The 22340-nt window shown below is 43.7% G+C and overlaps 1 protein-coding gene across 2 annotated transcripts in view; it reads right to left on the reverse strand.

Annotated features, from left to right (window-relative positions):
• Nucleotides 1-22340, reverse strand: part of LOC138246639 (guanylate-binding protein 1-like) — a 219203-nt gene that overhangs the window by 70145 nt on the left and 126718 nt on the right. For both annotated transcript variants that reach the window (XM_069201357.1, XM_069201358.1), the window contains 2 exons: nucleotides 19170-19259; nucleotides 13203-13413 (listed from right to left, as the gene is read on the reverse strand). In XM_069201357.1, coding sequence (XP_069057458.1) covers nucleotides 13203-13413; nucleotides 19170-19259 — 301 coding nt within the window. The remainder of the gene's footprint in view (nucleotides 1-13202; nucleotides 13414-19169; nucleotides 19260-22340) is intronic.

Consider the following 22340-nt stretch of genomic DNA (forward strand, 5'->3'; position numbering starts at 1 on the left):
TGTCCTGCTGGGTTGGCACAAAGGAGGTGAGCCTTTGAGGCTCACCGCCAGGTGTGACAATTCCTGCCTGGGGGAGGTGTTAGCATCTCCACCCAGTGCAGGCTTTGTTACTGGCCTCAGAGTGACAAAGGCACTCTCCCCATGGGGCCAGCAACATGTCTCGGTTTGTGGCAGGCTGCTAAAACTAGTCAGCCTACACAGATAGTCGGTTAAGTTTCAGGGGGCACCTCTAAGGTGCCCTCTGGGGTGTATTTTACAATAAAATGTACACTGGCATCAGTGTGCATTTATTGTGCTGAGAAGTTTGATACCAAACTTCCCAGTTTTCAGTGTAGCCATTATGGTGCTGTGGAGTTCGTGTTTGACAGACTCCCAGACCATATACTCTTATGGCTACCCTGCACTTACAATGTCTAAGGTTTTGTTTAGACACTGTAGGGGTACCATGCTCATGCACTGGTACCCTCACCTATGGTATAGTGCACCCTGCCTTAGGGCTGTAAGGCCTGCTAGAGGGGTGTCTTACCTATACTGTATAGGCAGTGAGAGGCTGGCATGGCACCCTGAGGGGAGTGCCATGTCGACTTACTCGTTTTGTCCTCACTAGCACACACAAGCTGGCGAGCAGTGTGTCTGTGCTGAGTGAGAGGTCTCCAGGGTGGCATAAGACATGCTGCAGCCCTTAGAGACCTTCCTTGGCATCAGGGCCCTTGGTACTAGAAGTACCAGTTACAAGGGACTTATCTGGATGCCAGGGTCTGCCAATTGTGGATACAAAAGTACAGGTTAGGGAAAGAACACTGGTGCTGGGGCCTGGTTAGCAGGCCTCAGCACACTTTCAATTGTAAACATAGCATCAGCAAAGGCAAAAAGTCAGGGGGCAACCATGCCAAGGAGGCATTTCCTTACACTGGGTAAGTGACATTTTCAGTTCGATGGCATATGTTGCTGCAGATACACATGTTTGGCATAGACTATAAAGCAGTTACCTCCCCTAAAAGCGGTGGTTTAGCCTGTAGGAGTTGAAGTAGTTTGGAATAATGTTCTTAGTACAGCTTGGCCCACTGTAGCTTGTTGTGCATTTAGTACGTCTACACAGTAGTGTTTAGTAAACGTATGAGGCGTAGACCAGGTTGCAGCCTTACATATTTCGCTCATAGGAATGTTTCCTAGAAAGGCCATTGTAGCACCTTTCTTTCTGGTTGAGTGTGCCTTTGGTGTAATAGGCAATTCTCTTTTGGCTTTAAGATAGCATGTTTGAATACATCTGACTATCCATCTAGCAATGCCTTGTTTAGAGATTGGATTTCCTATGTGTGGTTTTTGAAAAGCTATGAACAGTTGTTTTGTTTTCCTGATTAGCTTTGTTCTGTCAATGTAGTACATTAGTGCTCTTTTGATGTCTAATGTATGTAGTGCCCTTTCAGCCACGGAATTTGGTTGTGGGAAGAACACTGGCAATTCTACTGTTTGATTTAAATGGAATGGTGAGATTAGTTTTGGCAGAAATTTTGGATTTGTTCTTAGAACTATTTTATTTTTGTGTATTTGAATAAATGGTTCTTGTATGGTAAATGCCTGTATTTCACTTACTCTTCTGAGGGATGTGATTGCAATGAGAAATGCGACTTTCCAGGTTAGATATTGCATTTCACAGGAATGCATGGGTTCGAAAGGTGGACCCATGAGTCTTGTTAAGACGATGTTAAGGTTCCATGAAGGAACTGGTGGTGTTCTTGGTGGTATAATTCTTTTTAGCCCTTCCATGAATGCTTTAATAACTGGTATTCTAAATAGAGACGATGAATGAGTAGTTTGTAGGTAAGCAGATATTGCTGCGAGGTGTATTTTTATAGATGAAAAAGCGAGATTCGCTTTTTGCAAATGTAGTAAGTATCCTACTATGTCCTTTGTAGAGGCATGTAATGGTTGTATTTGATTGGTATGGCAGTAGTAAACAAATCATTTCCACTTAGATGCATAGCAGTGTCTAGTGGAAGATTTTCTAGCTTGTTTTATGACCTCCATGCATTCTTGTGTGAGGTCTAAGTGTCAGAATTCTAGGATTTCAGGAGCCAAATTGCCAGATTCAATGATGCTGGGTTTGGATGCCTGATCTGTTGTTTGTGTTGTGTTAACAGATCTGGTCTGTTGGGTAGTTTGACATGCGGTACTAGTGAAAGGTCTAGTAGAGTTGTATACCAAGGTTGTCTTGCCCATGTGGGTGCTATCAGTATGAGTTTGAGTTGGTTTTGACTCAACTTGTTTACTAGATATGGAAGGAGAGGGAGAGGGGGAAAAGCGTATGCAAATGTCCCTGACCAACTCATCCATAGAGCATTGCCTTGTGATTCGCGGTGTGGGTACCTGGATGCGAAGTTTTGGCATTTTGAGTTTTCTTTTGTTGCGAACAAATCTATCTGGGGTGTTCCTCAAATTTGAAAGTACTTGTTCAGAACTTGGGGGTGAATTTCCCATTCGTGGACTTGTTGGTGGTTTCGCGAAAGGTTGTCTGCTAGTTGGTTTTGTATTCCTGGAATAAATTGTGCTATTAGGCGAATGTGGTTGTGAATCGCCCACTGCCATATTTTTTGTGTTAGGAGGCACAATTGTGTTGAGTGTGTTCCTCCTTGTTTGTTTAAATAATACATTGTTGTCATGTTGTCTGTTTTGACAAGAATGTATTTGTGTGTTATTATGGGTTGAAAGGCTTTTAACGCTAGAAATACTGCTAACAGTTCTAGGTAATTGATATGAAATTTTGTTTGGTGTATTTCCCATTGTCCTTGAATGCTGTGGTGATTGAGGTGTGCTCCCCACCCTGTCATGGAAGCATCTGTTGTTATAACGTATTGAGGCACTGGGTCCTGAAATGTCCGCCCTTTGTTTAAATTTTTGCTGTTCCACCATAGAAGCGAGAGGTATGTTTGGCGGTCTACCAACACCAGATCTTGAAGTTGACCCTGTGCCTGTGACCATTGTGATGCTAGGCACTGTTGTAAGGGTCGCATGTGTAGTCTTGCGTTTGGGACAATGGCTATGCATGATGACATCATGCCTAGAAGTTTTAGCACAAATTTTGCTTGTATCTTTTGGTTTGGAAACATAGCACTTATTACCTTGTGGAATGCCTGCACTCTTTGTGGACTTGGAGTGGCAATTCCCTTTGATGTGTTGATGGTTGCTCCTAGATATTGTTGTGTCTGACACGGTTCTAGGTGTGATTTTGTATAGTTGATGGAAAACCCCAGTTTGTGAAGGGTTTGTATGACATATGTGGTGTCGTTTGCGCATTTTTTTACTGTGTTGGTCTTGATTAGCCAATCGTCTAGGTAAGGGAACACATGTATCTGTTGTCTCCTGATGTGTGCTGCTACTACTGCTAGACATTTTGTGAACACTCTTGGTGCAGTTGTAATTCCGAATGGCAACACTTTGAATTGGTAATGTATTCCTTTGAATACGAACCTTAGGTACTTTCTGTGAGAAGGGTGTATTGGTATATGAAAGTACGCATCCTTTAGGTCTAATGTGGTCATGTAATCTTGCTGTTTGAGCAGTGGAATGATGTCTTGTAGTGTGACCATGTGAAAATGGTCCGATATGATGTAGGTATTTAGTGTCCTGAGATCTAATATTGGTCTTAATGTTTTGTCTTTTTTTGGAATTAGAAAGTACAGGGAGTAAACTCCTGTGTTTTTTTGTTGTACTGGTACTAACTCTATTGCATCCTTTTGCAGTAGTGCTTGAACTTCTAGTCCTAAAAGTTCTAAATGTTGTGGTGACATTTTGCGTGTTTTGGGAGGGATGTTTGGTGGGAATTTGTGGAATTCTATGCAATAGCCATGTTGGATTATTGCTAATACCCAATTGTCTGTTGTAATCTGTTGCCAAGATTGGTAGAATTGGCTTAGTCTTCCCCCCACTGGTGTTGAGTGAAGGGGTTGCGTGACTTGAAAGTCACTGTTTAGGTGGAGGTGTTTTTGGAATCTGGAATCTTCCCCTACTCCTTGGGAATTGACCCCCTCTATATCCCCTGAAACCTCCCCTTTGGAATGAACCCTGATATGGTGTGGTTCTTGTTTGTTGGCTGGTGGTGTCTGTGGGTTGGCCACGAAACCCCCCTCTAAATGGAGTTTTTCTAAAAGAGCCTCTGCTCTGCGGGGAGTAGAGTGCGCCCATGGCTTTGGCCGTGTCTGTGTCCTTTTTAAGTTTTTCAATGGCTGTGTCCATTTCAGGGCCAAAAAGTTGTTTTTCGTTGAAGGGCATATTAAGGACAGCCTGCTGGATTTCAGGTTTGAAGCCTGAAGTGCAGAGCCAAGCGTGTCTCCTTATGGTGACAGCAGTGTTGACTGTTCTCGCTGCAGTATCGGCTGCGTCCAGTGAAGAGCGGATTTGATTGTTTGAGATCGTTTGTCCCTCTTCAACTATTTGCTGCGCCCTTTTTTGGTATTCTTGGGGAAGATGGTCTACGAGAAGTTGCATCTCATCCCAGTGTGTGCGGTCATATCTGGCCAGCAGCGCTTGAGAATTTGCGATGCGCCACTGGTTGGCTGCCTGTGATGCTACTCTTTTTCCTGCCGCATCAAATTTTCTGCTTTCTTTGTCCGGAGGTGGGGCGTCGCCAGATGTATGGGAATTTGCTCTTTTGCGAGCTGCCCCTACTACTACGGAGTCAGGTGGTAACTGCGAAGTAATAAACACTGGGTCTGTGGGTGGTGGTTTGTATTTTTTATCCACCCTTGGGGTGATGGCTCTTGATTTTACGGGCTCTTCAAAAATTTGTTTTGCGTGCCGTAACATCCCTGGTAGCATTGGGAGACATTGATATTGGCTATGTGTAGCCGAGAGGGTGTTAAATAAAAAATCATCCTCTATAGGATCGGAATGCAGTTGGACATTGTGGAATTCTGCAGCCCTAGCCACCAGTTGCGAGTATGAGGTACTGTCCTCTGGCGGTGACGGCTTTGTGGGGTATGAATCTGGATCATTGTCCGGCACTGGGGTGTCGTATAGGTCCCAAGCGTCTTGATCCTGATTATCTTGACTTATGGTAGTTTGCGCTGGTGAGTGCATTTGTGGCGGTGTTTGTGCCGGCGATGCCTGTTGTGGTGGAGAGGGCGGAGGCGTGACTTTTTTAACCACTTTGGCTTGTGGTTGTGCGTCATCCTTGAGGAGACCGATCCTTCTTTTCCTCATTATTGGGGGAAGGGTTGATATCTTCCCTGTGTCTTGCTGGATGTACAGTGTCTTTTGTGTGTAGTCTGATTCTACACTTTGGAGCTCTTGTCCAAATCTGTGCATCTGGCCACTTATTCCTTGTTCCTCTGTGTAGGATGAAGGTGTGGAAATTTTCGGCGCCGAGAGAGAATCTTTTTTCGGCTTCGGCACCGACAGAATTTTTGTTCCTTTCGGCATGGAGTCTCGGTGCCGATGTTTTTCGGTGCCGGTATCTTGTTTTTGTCTCTCGGAGCCGCTATCTCGGCTCCGAGGTTGCTCCATGGCGGTCCCTCGACCGGAGTCGGGTGTCTTCGCTATGGGCGTGCCCTTTTTCGGCGCCTTCGACGGGTCGCCTGTTTTATGGGTCGAGCCATGGCCTGTTGGCAGTGGCGTCCCCTGGGCTTTCGTTTTCTCGATGGTTTTACTTTTCGACGTCTTACTCACAGTTTGTTGCTGTTGTTCGACGTCGGAGTCTCCGGATTCTGAGTCCGGAACCGAGAATGTTTCCTCTTCGTCGTCGAAACGTTGTTTTGTCGGCGTGGACGCCATTTGTAGACGCCTGGCTCTTCGGTCCCGGAGTGTTTTTCTGGACCGGAAGGCTCGACAGGCCTCACAGGTATCCTCCTTGTGCTCGGGGGACAAGCACAAGTTACAGACCAAGTGCTGATCTGTATAAGGATACTTACTGTGACATTTTGGGCAGAAACGGAACGGGGTCCGTTCCATCGGCTTCGATGTCGCACGCGGTCGGGCCGACCAGGCCCCGATGGGGGAATCGAAGCTACCCCAAAGTCTTCCGATGATCGGTGTCGATGTACCTAACTATCCCGATACCGAACGGAACAATACCGACGCTTTCTTCCGAGATTCTGACTAACTTTCCGAACCGAAACACGGAGCGAAAAGGAATACGTCCGAACCCGACAGCGGAAAAAAACAATCTAAGATGGAGTCGACGCCCATGCGCAATGGAGCCGAAGAGGGAGGAGTCCTTCGGTCCCGTGACCAAAAAAGACTTCTTCGAAGAAAAACAACTTGTAATACTCCGAGCCCAACACCAGGCAGCGGACTGTGCCAAACATGTGTATCTGCAGCAACATATGCCATCGAACACGTGTTTATGGCCCCCCAAGGTGAGAGCCAGTGCTCTCAAGGGCAAGAGGCAAACGCCTGCACTGGGCAGGGGTGTTATCACCTCTACTAGGCAGGATGGACATTCCAGGGCTGGAAGCTTCAAAGGCCTAGACGCCTTCGTAATGCGACCAAGGTCTCTCCAGATGGTGGAGATGACTGACCCCCTCTGTCCTGACCCCACTTTTGGCAGCAGCACAGGTGTGTAAATTAGGCAGATTAGGAGATGTGCCCACTTCATGCCAGTCCCACCCTTGAGGTGGACGAGCTGACGTGGACACCACTTTTCAAATTTCCTCCATCTTGTTTGGAAGGAATTAGGCCGCTAGGAAATAAGAAGGATGTAGTCACCCTAAAGGTGGACAGCTCATTGGCTACCACATGGCACTTCCTGTAGCGCCCCTAGATTGAGTATTTAAGTGGCACCCCTGGACCCTATTACTCAGATCCTGACAACCTAAGAAGCAAAGAACAAAGATGAGTCACACCTGCAAAAGAGGAAAAGAAAAAGCAGCTGACTTGGTACCAGCCCCACCGGCCTGCCTGCTGACCTTGACGGACTCAGCCCAAAAAGACCACTCATCCTGCAGCTGAGCCTCCAAGAAACCCAGGAGGACTGCCCGCCTACCATAAAGACTCAAGAATCCGGTGAGCAGCGGATCTTCTCTGCAACAAAATCTCAAGAATGGACTCTGCAGCCTTCGAAACAGCAAAGACCCGAAACCCGAAGTGACCTTGGGCAACAAGACATCCACAACTCTAGGTGAAGCCAACCAATGGTGCTAGCAAGGTTCCTCAGCTGATCAAAGTCTGAGTCCACTCAGGTTTTACCCCTCTTGGATTCCCCCAAGTTGCCTGCCGCCTCTGCACACAGGTCCTTGTGGTGAGAGAAAACTTGACACCTCCAGCAACCACTGCACCCATCGCCCCTTACTCCAACTGAGATGGGTCACTGATGCCAACGATGTCCCCCGGCTCCTCTGAGCTAGAGTCCAGCCTCGGTCCCCTCCCTACTGGACTCCCCAACAACGCCTGCAGATTCAACACAGAGGAACCCCTGACCACAAGTACTCCTTGACGAAGAAACTCAACACCTAAGGACCCCCTGCATCCATCACCCCTGGGCTCTGGAGAAAAGGACCAAAGGTGCACCTATGTCCCCAAGTACCCCAAGTCTACTACCTACCTGCCTGTTGTCCCTGACTGGATTCCTAGCCAGAGCTTGCATCCTGTTTGGCCCGAGGTCCAACTCCCATTGAAAAGCATTGGGCACCCCATCGCCTTACTGCACCACTGCACCCTGCCGCCCCAGTGCTGCCTGGAGTGACCTACTGGTGTTGTTCCGATCAGTTCCCGGTACTTACCTTAACTCTCTGAGATTGGCCTTGCAAGTCGTTGGTAACCCTGTATTTGCTGAACATTGTTTTCCTCCATAGATTAACATTGAATAGCTCTGAGAATTTCACTGTGTTGATTTTTTAATCTGAAAAGTATTTATGCTCAAAAAAGTACTTACTTGATTACGAAGTTCTTGGGATTAAAATATATATAAAAATAAGTATTTTTTCTAAATTGGTCTCGGTTTTATTCTTTGTGTGTTTCTCATTTATTGTCTCTGTGAGTACAACAAATGCTTAGCACTACCCTATAATAAGCCTAACTGCTCGCTCACACTACCACAAAATAGAGCATTAGTCCTATCTACTGTTGCCTCTGCAAACCAATTGGGGATCCACTGGAATCTCTGCACGGTATACTTCTTTTTAGGGTACCATATAGAGAGCCAACTTTCTACAGATAACATTTGCTAGGTCACTTACAGGGGTGCTAAAGTGTGTGCCAACTGTACACAATCAGATCTCCAATTGAACTACAGACCTTGAACTATGGCTTGTCCTACTGCCCCACCAACTTTTGGAACATTACACAAACCAAAATTGATTTCTTTAAATTCATTCGTCAACTCAAACTCAAATCTTTTTTTTCCACTCTTTCTTCTCCCTCCTCTCCTTCGCTAATTCCATCATCTCTAGCACCCTCCTCCAATCTCAGTGAGATCTCGGTCCAGGACCTTCAAGATATACGACTCTTGTGTAACCTTTCCAACACTTCCGATTCATATGTTTCTCTCTCATCATTAGCACAAGACTTAGAACTAAATATCAATCAATATCACCCTTCAAATCTCCGTCCTAAGTCTACCTTTACCCCTATACTTCCGGCGGGTAACTCTATAGACCTCTTTTCATTTGCAGTTCTGAGAGACCTTGACAAAGAGTACACAAGATACTGTCATAAGCGCAGATACCTTCCATCTAATCTTAATCATCAACAATTGACAGCCTTAGTGAAATTACGGAACAATCCCAACATTACTATTAAGGAAGCTGATAAGGGACGTAACATTGTCATTCTTGACACTTCTGATTATCTTAAAGAGGCCTATCGACAACTTCATAACCCCAATTGCTACAAACGTCTTACCTCTAATCCCACAGCACACATACAACATAAACTATCTGTTCTTCTTGATCATTGGCTTTCCCGTCAGGTGATTTCTCATAAAGAGAAATCTGCATTATTCCTATCTTATCCTACAATTCCCACTTTGTACCTTCTACCAAAAATTCATAAACAAGATTTTCCTCCAAAAGGCAGACCCATTATTTCCGGTGTAAACTCAATATGTTCCAAAATAGGGACTCTCATTGACCATGTTCTTCAACCTTTCATGATCAACTTGCCATCTTTTGTTCTGGACACTAAAGATATTATTAAAAAACTCCAAAATATTGATTGGCAACCAGATTACCTGCTCGTCACTATTGATATTCTAAGTCTTTACACCTCCATTAAACATCATGATGGTCTAGAAGCAGTTAAGAAAATCCTGTCGACCAAATCAGTGGCCTTTGCCACACACAATCTCATGATCTTGGACATGCTACAGTTCTGCTTGGAGAACAACAATTTTCTCTTTGATGGAAATTTCTATCTACAATTACAAGGGACGGCGATAGGGGCAAAATTTGCGCCTCCATATGCATGTATTGTGATGGGGGCAGTAGAAAGAGCGTGGCTATGGAGCGACAGGAATGAACACCTCTCCACGAACATTATTTTCTGGGGAAGATACATTGACGATATACTGTTGATTTGGCAAGGACATAAGGACCTTTTGACTGAATTTCTACAATCTCTAGTACCCAACAGATGGGACATTGACATTACATATCATATCTCAGATGTGCAGGTAGAATACTTAGACCTTCTCATCTACATTGACAATGAAAAATTGCATACCAAATTTTTCAGGAAACAGACAGCGGCAAACTCAATCTTACATGCGACCAGTTGTCATCCACCCAGTATAATCAGAAACATTCCACAACGAGAGTTCAGACGTGCCAAAATTAACTGTACTAATTCCAGTGATTACACATATTTCTCCTCACAAATAACGGAGAGGCTTAAAGCGAGGGGATATAATCAAATGTCCCTCAATCTTTCCAAAGAAAAATCTGGTGCTCTGGACAGAATCAAAATGATCAATAGCTCACATCGACGTAAAGTGGATTTAACCATCCGATTGATTACAGAATTTCACAATGGTCACCATTCCATTCGCAAGCACCTACAAAAACACTGGTACATACTTCAAAATAACCCTTCCATTCATCAATTCATTACTTCTCGCCCACAAATTGGATTCCGCCAAGCCCCGAACCTTCGGGTTAAACTTTGCCCATCCTTTTTCCGACCTAAACCTTCCGGTGCTATTTTTTCCACAACCAAAGGGGTTTTTTACTTGTACCAAATGTTCCGTTTGAAAACTTGGACTCAACAGATCCACCACAATCAACCTCAACAGCAAGGACTTCAGGATCAAAGACTTTGTCAACTGTGAGAGCATCAATGTTGTATACTCAATATGGTGTCCCTGCCAAAAAGTCTAAATGGGGAGTACTATCCGACCACTAAAAATCTGTATTCAAGAACATTACCGTAACATTCTCAAACTGGAGTCGAAGGCACCTCTTGTGGAACATTACAAAACATTTCACTCTCATGAAGGACAGTTTACCTTCTGTGGCCTTAAACAAATCACCTCGTCCCCTAGGGGGGGTAATCTACATCTACGTCAAGAAGAAAGTCGAATTATTATCCATCACAATACAGTGCATCAAGGCTTAAACCAGGACCATGAATGGCACTATTGGCTGTTATAATCTGATGTATTTTTGTTTCCTTTATTGCTTGTATTTAATTTTTGTTCCTCATTCTATTATTCTTTCTCCCCTTTGCCTTTTCACTTTCTTCCTCCTGTTTTTCTTTTGTTTTTCTTTCTCTCCTCTCTCGTATTTATTGCTGGTCCTGTTGTGTATTTAATTCTCTCTGGTGCCCACATGTTGCTTGTATGTCATTTACTTGCTCTGCTCTTTCCGTTTCTTCCATTCCTTCCCACCTTCCTAATTTTCTATTCCTCCATTTTTTAACATAAAAAAGCTCTTTAAATTCTTTAAATCTTGTCTTTTCATTCTCTTCCATCCTCTCTACTCTTCTCTTTTTATTCTCCCTTTCTATTTCTTTATTTCTTCTCCGCTTTTCCTCCATTCTCCATTTCACTTTTTCTCCTTTCTTCTTTTTTTTCCTAACTCGTTCTTCTTCAGGTCGTTCTGACTTACCTTTGCCTTTTTGTTTTCCTTTTGCTCCCAATTCGGCTGTTTTTTCCTTCCATATGATGTGCGACGGGCCATTTCCGGCCTTCTTAAAAATGGCGGCACCATTTTACATGGTATTCAGACCCTTTTCAGTCCTTCCTCTGTTTCCACAACCTAGATCAGAGGAAGGACCATAGTTATTTAAATGCGGATATTTTCATCGCGCACTGGCGATTTACCGCGGGACACGAGGAAAGTTATTTTCCACTTCTAGCTCGGTAAGAACCTTCTTTGTAAATTGCTTGCCCGTTTTTTTAGAATTACAGGCTGACTTATTTTGCTCTCTAAGCAACAATTGTTTTTGTTTTTGCTCCATCCCCCTTTCTCCTTGCTAGTCTAGAGTCAAACTACTGTATTCCTTTTATTCATGAATTTCTTTACACATGTCCTGAAATATCAGTGTACTAAGCCTATATGTACTGAATATACTGAATGACACTGTATTTCATGTCGAGTGTTTCCCTGGTCTCTGCAACATAAGATGCAGCCATTACGCCCATTTCACTGTAATGTAATGGATTTTGGAAGAATACTTCTCCAAAGTAGCTTTATTCTTAATTGATGGTCGCTTAGTGGTCCTCACCTGATTCTCTATGGAGCTCACTTTTATTTGATTTGGACTCGTTTATTGTGGTATTTTTGAATTTAACTGATGTTCCCTCCGATTCATATACCTCTTCATAAGCGGATTGTCATTGGACTTTGCATCATCTTTAGATATATTGATTTGATTTAGATATTGTACTTCTCTATCCGCATTTACAATAGTCTTTTTGTGTATGATACAACCTTTATTTTATTTTTAATTACATTTATTCTAGTGAACTAGTCTTCCTAAATGTCATGCACATTTTTGTACTTAGATCACGATCAACTGATATTTGTATCTGAGGATGTTCTTACCTTATATGACTTGGTATGCATTAGTTTTGAATTTATCTGTATACTTATTTATACTACCTTTCTTAATTAGTTTCATCTCCTACTAAAATCACGAGAGTGCCAGCATGCTTTTACTCACTGGTCAGCTTTATATCAACTAATGGTGTTACTTCTTCAAGTACTTATCTTATTTTGCTACGCTCTTATAATGGATCATTCACAATTTAATCTCATTTCTTTCCTTCCTTATAGCCAATCATACTATTATTTCTCATCATTTGTAGACTAATAACCCCAATTACTTTCACAACTAGGATGCTTATAATATTTACTTGTCTCTAAATTCTATTATGGGCTTGTCCCTCCAAATATTTCTTCTCTCACTATTTGGGGAGCACAATAGACAAGGTTGCTTGGCTTACTTGCCTGTTTTAACAACTATCACATCTCTTGGTAGCACCCTTCGCTAGCATTAGTCTTACCTTGTATTTCACTATATCTTTTTACATATATTTTTACACATATTTTTCACAGCCTTGAGAAAGCCCTGGCTTATCTGCAATAAGGGGCGAAACACGTGTTGGCTGATAACTCGATGAACCCTGGCTGTGTGTCAAAGAAGAATTTGCCTCTATTTTTCACAATAAACAATGTGCTGAACTTGAATTATGATACTGTCCAAGTGGGTTTTTCACCATTCTATAGTACACAATCAGATCAGTTTATCTTGTTTTTGGGAAAGAGCACTGGAACTTGGGGCCTGGTTAGCCGGAACCCAGTGCAGCTTCAGTCTAAAACCCTCAGCATCAGTGGCAAAAAGTAGGGGTGACCATGTCAAAAAGGATACTTTCCTACATTATCCACTCTAAGCTAAAGAAGTAATCTGCCAGCATAATCTGTAAGGATAGTGTCAGCAAGTGCGTCCCACAACTAGCTGAATAATGAAACTGAAAACCAACAAAAAGCCAAGATATTTTCCCATTCTAAGCACTGGGTTGCAGCTTTGGAATGGTACAACACCATACAAGCCAACCAGCTTTAATGCCTTACGATCTTTAGACGGTAGCAGGATTTAAGGAATGCTGGGTCATATGATTTTAACAGTGTCAGAGTTCAGTATCTAAGCCCGTGTTCCATTCATACGGCAGGCGCAAGATATTTGAAAGGGCATTACAGGTAATTTTTGCTTCAACATTTCACTTTCCTAATTTTCATTTCCCTCCCAATGGACACCAGATGTACCCTTACCTGTTGGTTTCCCAGCGAGTTTGTTCATGAGATATGATTTCCCCGTGCGGTACGGCCCAACTATTGCTACCACCACCACTGGCTGGCTGATTCTGCTGAGAATCTCCAAAGCTTCTTGATTCACCTGCAGACCCTCATTGGGCAGATTTTCTATGAGGCAGATGGGTTTGTCCATGGTGGGCACAGGTGCCCTGTCCTGCCCAGAGCTCCTCTGGAATTGACAAGAAATATTTAAAAAATAAAATGGTAAGAACATCTTGCTTCATATCACCCACATCTCTTATCTGAATATGTTTAATTGGCAGGACACTCTCCCATCAATAACAGCTTAACTAAGAGAACTTCAATGTACAAACATTTCTGAACTTTCCTTGTCAAATCCTTCAGCAGGGTATCTTTGCTTTTATTGTCCTCCTGCTCCATTGTACTCCGCAACCGAGTGTGTATGCCAAATAACGTGTTGCTATCTTATATTATTTTAAGGATTTTGTAAAGTGTTGCAAATACCCAAAGTCATCCTTGTGCTATGAGAGAAGTGGAAAGAAGGTACGGGAAGACAGCAGTGGAAGCCCGAGACAGAGATTTACAAATGGAGGTTAACTTATAAAATGAGTTTTAATGGTTGCCTAATTTGAGTGTAAGCGGAAGAAGTGATATAGGATTATAATTTTCTAGTGCTTGTTGGCCAGCTGAATTAGTTTTTTTTCAGTAAAGGCATAACCTGTGTTTCCACTTCTCTTAGACATTATACATGCTTTGGCTGCAGGGAGATTACAGATGTCGGTGATGATGGGAATTGCCGTCTCTGGAGCTAACTGGAGTGGGGGATTGAGGGGACAAGGGACAGAAGCTGAACCTGACCAAATGGATTTAAGAATGGTGGAACCTTCGTATGGGAGAACGCCTTGACACTGGAAAGGACTGATGATTGGGAGGTTCGGACCAGCAGTTGTGAGAACGGAATCCATGAGGTACTGAGGAGGAAGCGGGCATGAATTAATTCGATTGAAGAGTAGAAGAACACCAACAGGTCTTGACAGAGTTTCGTGGAGGGTCTGAAGTGTTTGCAGCCTTAAAAGGGGGCAGGGGGAGCAGTTCTTTGACATTATTAAACATCTCTCATATGGGCTGGCAGGAAACCCGTTTTTTGGGCGTAATTTCAGGCCTGATAATTTCAACTATTGTGTTTGTAGTTTTTGATGTGCAGTTTGTGACAATGCCTTAGAAGGATTGTAAGAGGAATGCCATTGGATTCTTACGACATACACAGAAATTTAGCGAGTCTAGGTTCTTCACAGTTCAAAGGAAATGAGAGGTGCATACAATGAGAAACAGTGCTTGAGGGGGACTATTTTGTTCAAAGCATTCATAATCCATGCATTGAAAGTGTCATTGGCAGTGGTAGCATTAGAAGGGGGGCAGTATAGTGGAGCACAGGGCAGTAAAGAAGGGCTAATTCTGGACTTAGGGTTAGTGAGCCCTGTGTACGGCTTATTATTGGGAAGGCTTTTATGAGGTGTAGGGTTTCCGTCGTCAAAGTCCTCTATATGGATGTTAAAATCCCCAAGGAGAAGAAAGTTAGAGGTGCTGAGGAGTAGTTGTGTCACAGCATTGCAAAGATAGGTGGTGAAGGAGGTTGTGGGCCAGGATGGTAAGAGATCAATATGCGCAAGTATGATCTAGTCAAGTTGAAAGTGCGCGAGGTCATTGCTTCACATCACTAAATTCTAGGAGCAGTGGAAGCTCTTCATGGAGCCAGATCTCTGTACAGAAAGTAGCTGATGGCAGAAGATGTTAGATGAAGTCCGCGATCTCTTTTTTAGGGTCGAGTCTGCGTTGCATGCGCTCGCGCATGCGTATCGCAGCGAGACGCTTTAGTGTTTAGAAAAGGGCTCGGAGCCCTGTCGACCTCACGTCAGTGTTTTTCATTGGTTCCTGGGCTTGCCTAATAAAATCTGCTTGCTTTCATTAGTCGAAGGCATGCACATGTCATGCCTTTTCCGGTGGCTAGCCCTCCTCGAGCGCAGCGACCAAGTACAGAAAACATGCGAGGCTCGCTGTTTTCCATCCGGCTCGTGGACTACTTTTTCTCTAATTTAGAAGCCCGATCTCGCTTGGCAGAAGTCGAGCACTTTACATAGTTAATTGCACTTTTTCGGGTTACGTACATAAATGCACTTTTGCCGATAGGTGAAAAGTCGGGTTAGGAGTTTACAACGCTATCAGCTCTAACACGAGCAAACGCGAGACCCGATGCACTGCAAATGCTTATTATGTCTTGGGAGCGATCAGACGTTTATTAAATAGAAATTAAGTACTGGAAAGGACATATCAAGTGAGGGGGGTGGAGATGGACAATAAATGGGAAATGTGTGGAGGAAGTGGGGCGAAGAGGAGATACCTCAATGCAGAAAGTAACAGAAAAAGTATTTGATTTTACTGCAACAGTGAGAGTGAGAGGTAAAGCTGGGAGACCTTGAGCCAGTCCCTGGTATGGTTGCGGTCTGGTCACACACAGGCTTGCCTTTGGCACATGCTGCTTAAACATGCAACTAGGAAGTAGCAGGGGATATGACCTCTAATACAATAATGAAGAGGTGGGGGGAGAAATGAAACACAAACTGGGGCCTGGCAGATCCGGTTCCTGACTCCAAGTTGCACTGGGAACCAGAACTACTCAGGAAATCAAGGCAAGTTAAGCTATTCTTGTGAAAGATAAATCACACAAGAATGAAAATTCGGCATCAATCACAATATGGTACCAGAGTCAAATTGAAGGAGTCGGGCACCTCCGAGGTAGGTCTCATGAAAGTAATTGGTGGTCTGGACTCCGAGTCTTGGGACCCCAGCTCCTAGCTCCGGCGGGCCAGGCGGAGTTGTGGAAATTTGGCTTCAGCCAAACCCCACACAACGCGTGATACGGTGGTCTTCATCACCGGCTCCGCAGCAGTGAGACCGCCACAGCGAGTCTGGCAGTCTCAAGACCGCCAGACTCGTAATGAGGGCCTGAATCTTTATAATCAATCAAAATCGTGAGATATGATAGAGTACCTATACTAACTGAAGGATTACACACTTTTTATAAGGTCAGAGCCCACAATGAGAACCATGAGTGTCTAAGTATGCAGCGAATTTCAGGACCAAACTTGCTCTCACAACGTATGTATTCATACTAATAACTTATGTTCAGATGTTAGAACTTTACAAACTAGAGTAAAAAAGAACGTGCTTTAAATATATGAAAAGTATTAGATAGCGTTTTTCAATTAAAAATCATTTTTTCCAAAGCATTTCATCAGGCCTCTTTATTTTCACCAAAATAAATAATACCGGTTAAGGTCTATGGATACTCAACTTAACTAAGGCATTGATTTAGGGAAGAGTGGTAATGGAGAATATGGCAAAACAGGCCACAGGTGAGGATTATACTCTCTCCAGCATTAATTACATCACCAAAGCATATCCACCTACTTTTCTATTGGAGCTTGAGAAAAGAACACCAGCCTCGTAGCCAATCATCGCCCATCTATCCCTTGAAGAGGCTGCTTGACTTCCTGTTTCCTCTTCTTTTGGTTGCTCCAGCATCAGATAGGTGTTCTACCACTCTAACTATTTCACTTCCTGTCAGTGGTGTTTATTTGCTAGACACAGCAGGGGGTGTGAGTCCCAGGAAGCATTTTACCCTCAACTGTACTTTAATAGACCTACCAGACTCTTTATCAATACTGGTCTCCCAGTTCTGTATTCCTGATTAAACTCAGATAAAATAGAATGCAGGAAAGCAATTCCTCAGTCATGGAGGAGGAAGAGGTGGAATATATGCTTTGGGATGATGGCTTATCAGAGGTGGAGGATGCCTCAGTCAAGACGACACAATAGCACCTCTGGAGAAGGAAATCCTGCAGCGGGCTGACAACCACCCTTAAACAACTCAACTGTAGTGAAGACCTTGCAGTCGTCCTCAGGATCTTAAAACTTCTGAGGCAGCGCAACAAAGTACCCAGGAAGAAAACATTTAAACACACAAGGGCACAACCCCTGGATAGGAACGCCTTTAAAAGGCTTAAGAGGTATTTTCTGTCAAGGAAATACCCTCCCTGCGAGGGGCAAAATAGGGGTTCAAAGACCCCAGGAGTTCTGGAAACCCGGGCACACTGCAGTTGCCTTCTGGTGATGGGGACTACAATTTGGGCCATGACCCAACTAATGTGGATGAATTCCATGTGGAACTCGATTGGGAGCAAATTGCAACAAGGCCCTGTTGTCCCAAGTCAGATGTCATGAAGTTGGAACAAGCTATAGAGGGTGATACAAGACACAAGAACCTCCCACCATGACACGTTAGACCCAGAAGACATACAACATCCTCTGTCCATGGACAAGGTAGGCTCCTATATAGGTGCTTGTCACAGAAAGCTAGTGGACAATGAAATAGGAAACTCTCTTCGAGCTGAGTTCCTCCGTCTGATTAGGAAAGGTAAAATATCAAGGGCCCCAGAAATTGATAGGAAGATGGCCACCTCTCCAGCCAAATACAATAAAAATGTCAAATAGTGCATTGATTACTTGAGGATGTCAAGCCAAGACGAGCTCATAGATTTTGGTCATATAACTATGCTGGAGGAATAAATGGATAACTTAAAGGACAGCACCTGCTGACTAATGAAGCCCACCATTAGAATTACAAATGTTACCAGCAATGATGCTCATCGCTGGATTTTCTGCCACAGATCTCAACCCAAAGCTGCTCCTCACAGGTGGACTGGATGACTTAGCACACATGATGGTACTAACGCACGTAAGAAGTATTTGCAACTGTTATGCAATTACTGAATTGATTCCGAGGTGTGGATGTGCTGCATAAATAAAACATGAATCCATAGTGTTGTGTTAGTCAAGTCTATGACTTTGCAAATGTGCTCTTAACAAAATTATCTAATAAAGGAAAGAAGACTATGCATGTAAGTCAATATGAAGGGGCAATCCTGCAATAAGACTAGAAAATGTACCATAAGTCGAATGTTTTAGCTTCCTTGAGGTTGCAAGCCAAAGCAGTTCATTTGTTGCATGACACGTCTGCAAATCATGGCTTGATGGTGTAAACCTTCAGTATTGAGACTAAGCGTAGCTGTTCAACTACTTTTAACTGGCCCAAAGCCTTGAAACAGGGAAGAATACATAATTCTTTTTACATATGGTTATCTTCCAAACCTGTGGCAATGGAAGCATGGCCTGTAAACTCAAAAAAGGAAACGCAATTATAGTTTTGTTTGCAGGGTTTGCAAAGTACAATACGTTTTATATCGCTGTAAGATGTTACTATTATTGCAGAAGACAATGGTGTCAAAGTCAATGAATGGTTTAATTGTTAACGTCATAATTTAACCATAAGACCAATACATTCTGGCTTTTTTGTATATGTAATGTATTGTGAGCTTTTCAAAAGTGTTTTATACAAAGTGTAAAATGAGGTGGATGGTGGTTTTAATATAGGCGGTGTATAAACTCTAACTATTGTGATAAAAAACATAAAGGTGGAGAGAGAGAGAGACTAAAAGTAATTGAAAACTCTAAACATGTGAAGCCTAATCATGTAACCTGTAAAATGTATCTTTTTCTAGCTCTTATTAGTCTACTAACACGGAGGCCTAGCAGCATAGCAGGAGTTGTACCTAGCGCCTGTATCCCTATTCTAGAAGCTTCCAATATGTGTTATAAACACACAAGCTGCTTCGCTCTGGGGAGATCATATGTTTGGCGGCTGGCACGCAAGACGTTTGCCTGATCTTCCAATGATCACAGCTCCTTAATAATGGTACTGAAGCTTCCTTCAAAGGTAAAACAGAGTAATGGCACTGTTGATATATGAGTAACGAGGTACAGAAACTGACCATCTTTTTGATGTAGAATTAATCCATTATAAGTAAATATAAAAACTCTGAAAAAATGAGAAGATGGGATATCTACCTGGAGATGTAAACGCTTCTCGGTGCTGGAAGGTGGTCTTTGTGAAGAGCGGCTGCTAAGGCTTCCATGCATCGAGAAGATTCCCTCCTCCTGGAAAAAAAAACAGCCTGTGAGGGTGGGAGGAGTGAGCTAACGGCTCCTGAAGCAGGACTCTAACCTCCATGAGTTCCTCACAACTGCCTATCGTGAAGGGTGGGAAAGTCAGGGCACTGAGTTCAGGTGTTGCGGTACCGCGCAGTGCTATGAGAGACTCCGTAACATCCTGGTGCACACGTACAACCACTTCTAACTCCCACCCCTTCTTTGCAGACTTCTTCCAGCGCAGGATAAAGTTTGGTGTCTCGTGACCTATCCTCGGAATCAAGCATTTTCTGATGTTTTGGTACCATTAGAGCAGGCAAGCACAAGTAGTGGATGTTAGGGTCATGGTGGGGTTGGAGTAATGGGGTCAACCAATGTATTTATCACAGTGATGGTGGTTGGGGATGAGAGTGACCAACTAGCCATTGCCTTCAATGCAAAATGAACAAAGAAGGTCCTCCCACTCCTAAAGAACCCCCACCCCGGACCCTGATGATCTCACCAATTGCCAACCCATCACTCACCTATGCTTCATTGGCAAGACCACAGAACAAGCACTGGGAAAGCCAATAGGTCTTGACAATGCAAGAGCAGTTGGCTTTGTTAATGTTAATGTCTTTTATTCATGTAGCTCAAGAACACACCATTTAAGCAGGTAGGCCGTGATTTTTCCTTGTTTTCAGGGTTTCAGTGGCAGAACTGTAAACGTTTCAAACCAAATCCTTTTTCTCTCTGCCCACCCTCTGCCGTGATCTCACTGCGGGCAGCAAACATCAGCGTATTAATAGTTGATAAAACTATACTTGCTAAAATAAAAAAATACTTAGATGATGAGATGATAAAGAACAAACAGGAGATTTAGGGGGCAAGGTATTGATGGTGTCTGCCCAGGATCACATGTTTTTGGTCACGGAGGGGAGGGACGCAGATTTTCAGGTTTCCACACAATTTGATATTAAACAAGGTAATTAAGTCACACGTCAACTGTGCCAGAATTGGTTCATGTATTCTTTTTTTTGTCCGAGTGAGTTGGCTCGCGCCTGGTGCAAAAACAAGTACATAGGACTGGAGTCTCGTCCTGCTAAGGTTTTGGGTAATCTGGGTCAGCTCAGTGTCAACCCTTGATACATCACCTGATCCAGCTGATTTGGGAAGCAAAATAAATAAACAAACAAATAACAAAGTCTTGTATCAAATGCGATCAGCCCGTGCAGTAGGAAGTGTCGCAGTTAATGATGCTGGCCAGAACCCAACTCCCGGCTCTTGAGTTCAGATCCAGTGCTCATCACTCGGGATTGCGCTTGCACTGCCATACCCAGTGGTGAAACACATGTCCGGTATGCTGATGACGGCGACTTCTATGGGCCTGGCTAAGACCAGTTACCGCGGAGATAGGAGCTCTAAACAGCAGGAGCTGTGGCGACCATGGTTAGAGATGGGCAAGCCAACAGCTCGCGCAAAGCTCTGAAAGTCTTTGAAATGTGGATCATGCAACACACATCACGTAACATATGATAGGGTTTACAAAATACTCAACCACTGCCTGCTCTGAAATAATGAAACAAAAACGTTTAATTTTTTGTTTTTGTAATGCATCTCGTTTTCCTTTAAGGAAAACGGGCTGCATTACAAAAAAAACCTTGCTTTATTGAAAAGCAGTCCCAGACATGGTGGTCTGCTGTCTCCAGCAGGCCACCATCCCGGTGAGGGCCGCCATTCCCAAGGGGGTCAAAAATTGCAACCTACCTCATAAATATTCATGAGGTGGGCATTTGCGACCCCCTTGCGAGTCGCAATTAGTGTCAAAGACACTACCCTACATTCAAATTTGCGACTCCCAATTTGCAAGTCGCAATTCAGAACTTTGCTACATGTGGCCCTAAGTCTTTCTTTGGTGGAGTTCTACTACCTCAAGTTTCATTCTGATTATGTCCAGTTGCAGCTGACATCACAAAACAATGATAAATACAAAGAAACATTAGTGAAAGTGGCTGTGCACCTCTAAGAGGCACAGGCAGGTCCACTAAATATACTATAGTTGTTCGCAAATAGAATGTACTTCTTGGGAGAGCACCCGCTCCAAAGCAAGTAGCATTTTGAGAAGCGCACAGGACTTGATCCGCTAAATAGGATGTTTAGTAATGATTCTAAAGTGTTGCCAAAGCAGACCATATAGACGGCTCGACTACTAGCTAACTAGTCGATAAAAGCTAGTCAAGTGCTGTATTATTGTTACTCGTAGTATTAATAATAATGGAACTGTAAGGAAATGCCTCCTTGGCATGGTTACCCCCTGACTTTTTGCCTTTGCTGATGCTATGTTTTGAATTGAAAGTGTGCTGAGGCCTGCTAACCAGGCCCCAGCACCAGTGTTCTTTCCCTAACCTGTACTTTTGATTCCACAATTGGCACACCCTGGCATCCAGATAAGTCCCTTGTAACTGGTACCTCTGGTACCAAGGGCCCTGATGCCAGGGAAGGTCTCTAAGGGCTGCAGCATGTATTATGCCACCCTAAGAGACCCCTCACTCAGCACAGACACACTGCTTACCAGCTTGTGTGTGCTAGTGAGAACAAAATGAGTAAGTCGACATGGCACTCCCCTCAGGGTGCCATGCCAGCCTCTCACTGCCTGTGCAGTATAGGTAAGACACCCCTCTAGCAGGCCTTACAGCCCTAAGGCAGGGTGCACTATACCATAGGTGAGGGTACCAGTGCATGAGCACTGTGCCCCTACAGTGTCTAAGCAAAACCTTAGACATTGTAAGTGCAGGGTAGCCATAAGAGTATATGGTCTGGGAGTCTGTTTTACACGAACTCCACAGCACCATAATGGCTACACTGAAAACTGGGAAGTTTGGTATCAAACTTCTCAGCACAATAAATGCACACTGATGCCAGTGTACATTTTATTGTAAAATACACCACAGAGGGCACCTTAGAGGTGCCCCCTGAAACTTAACCGACTATCTGTGTAGGCTGACTGGTTCTAGCAGCCTGCCACACTAGAGACATGTTGCTGGCCCCATGGGGAGAGTGCCTTTGTCACTCTGAGGCCAGTAACAAAGCCTGCACTGGGTGGAGATGCTA

The sequence above is a fragment of the Pleurodeles waltl genome, chromosome 7 (assembly GCF_031143425.1).
Source record: "Pleurodeles waltl isolate 20211129_DDA chromosome 7, aPleWal1.hap1.20221129, whole genome shotgun sequence".
In the NCBI taxonomy this organism is placed as follows: Eukaryota; Metazoa; Chordata; class Amphibia; order Caudata; family Salamandridae; genus Pleurodeles; species Pleurodeles waltl.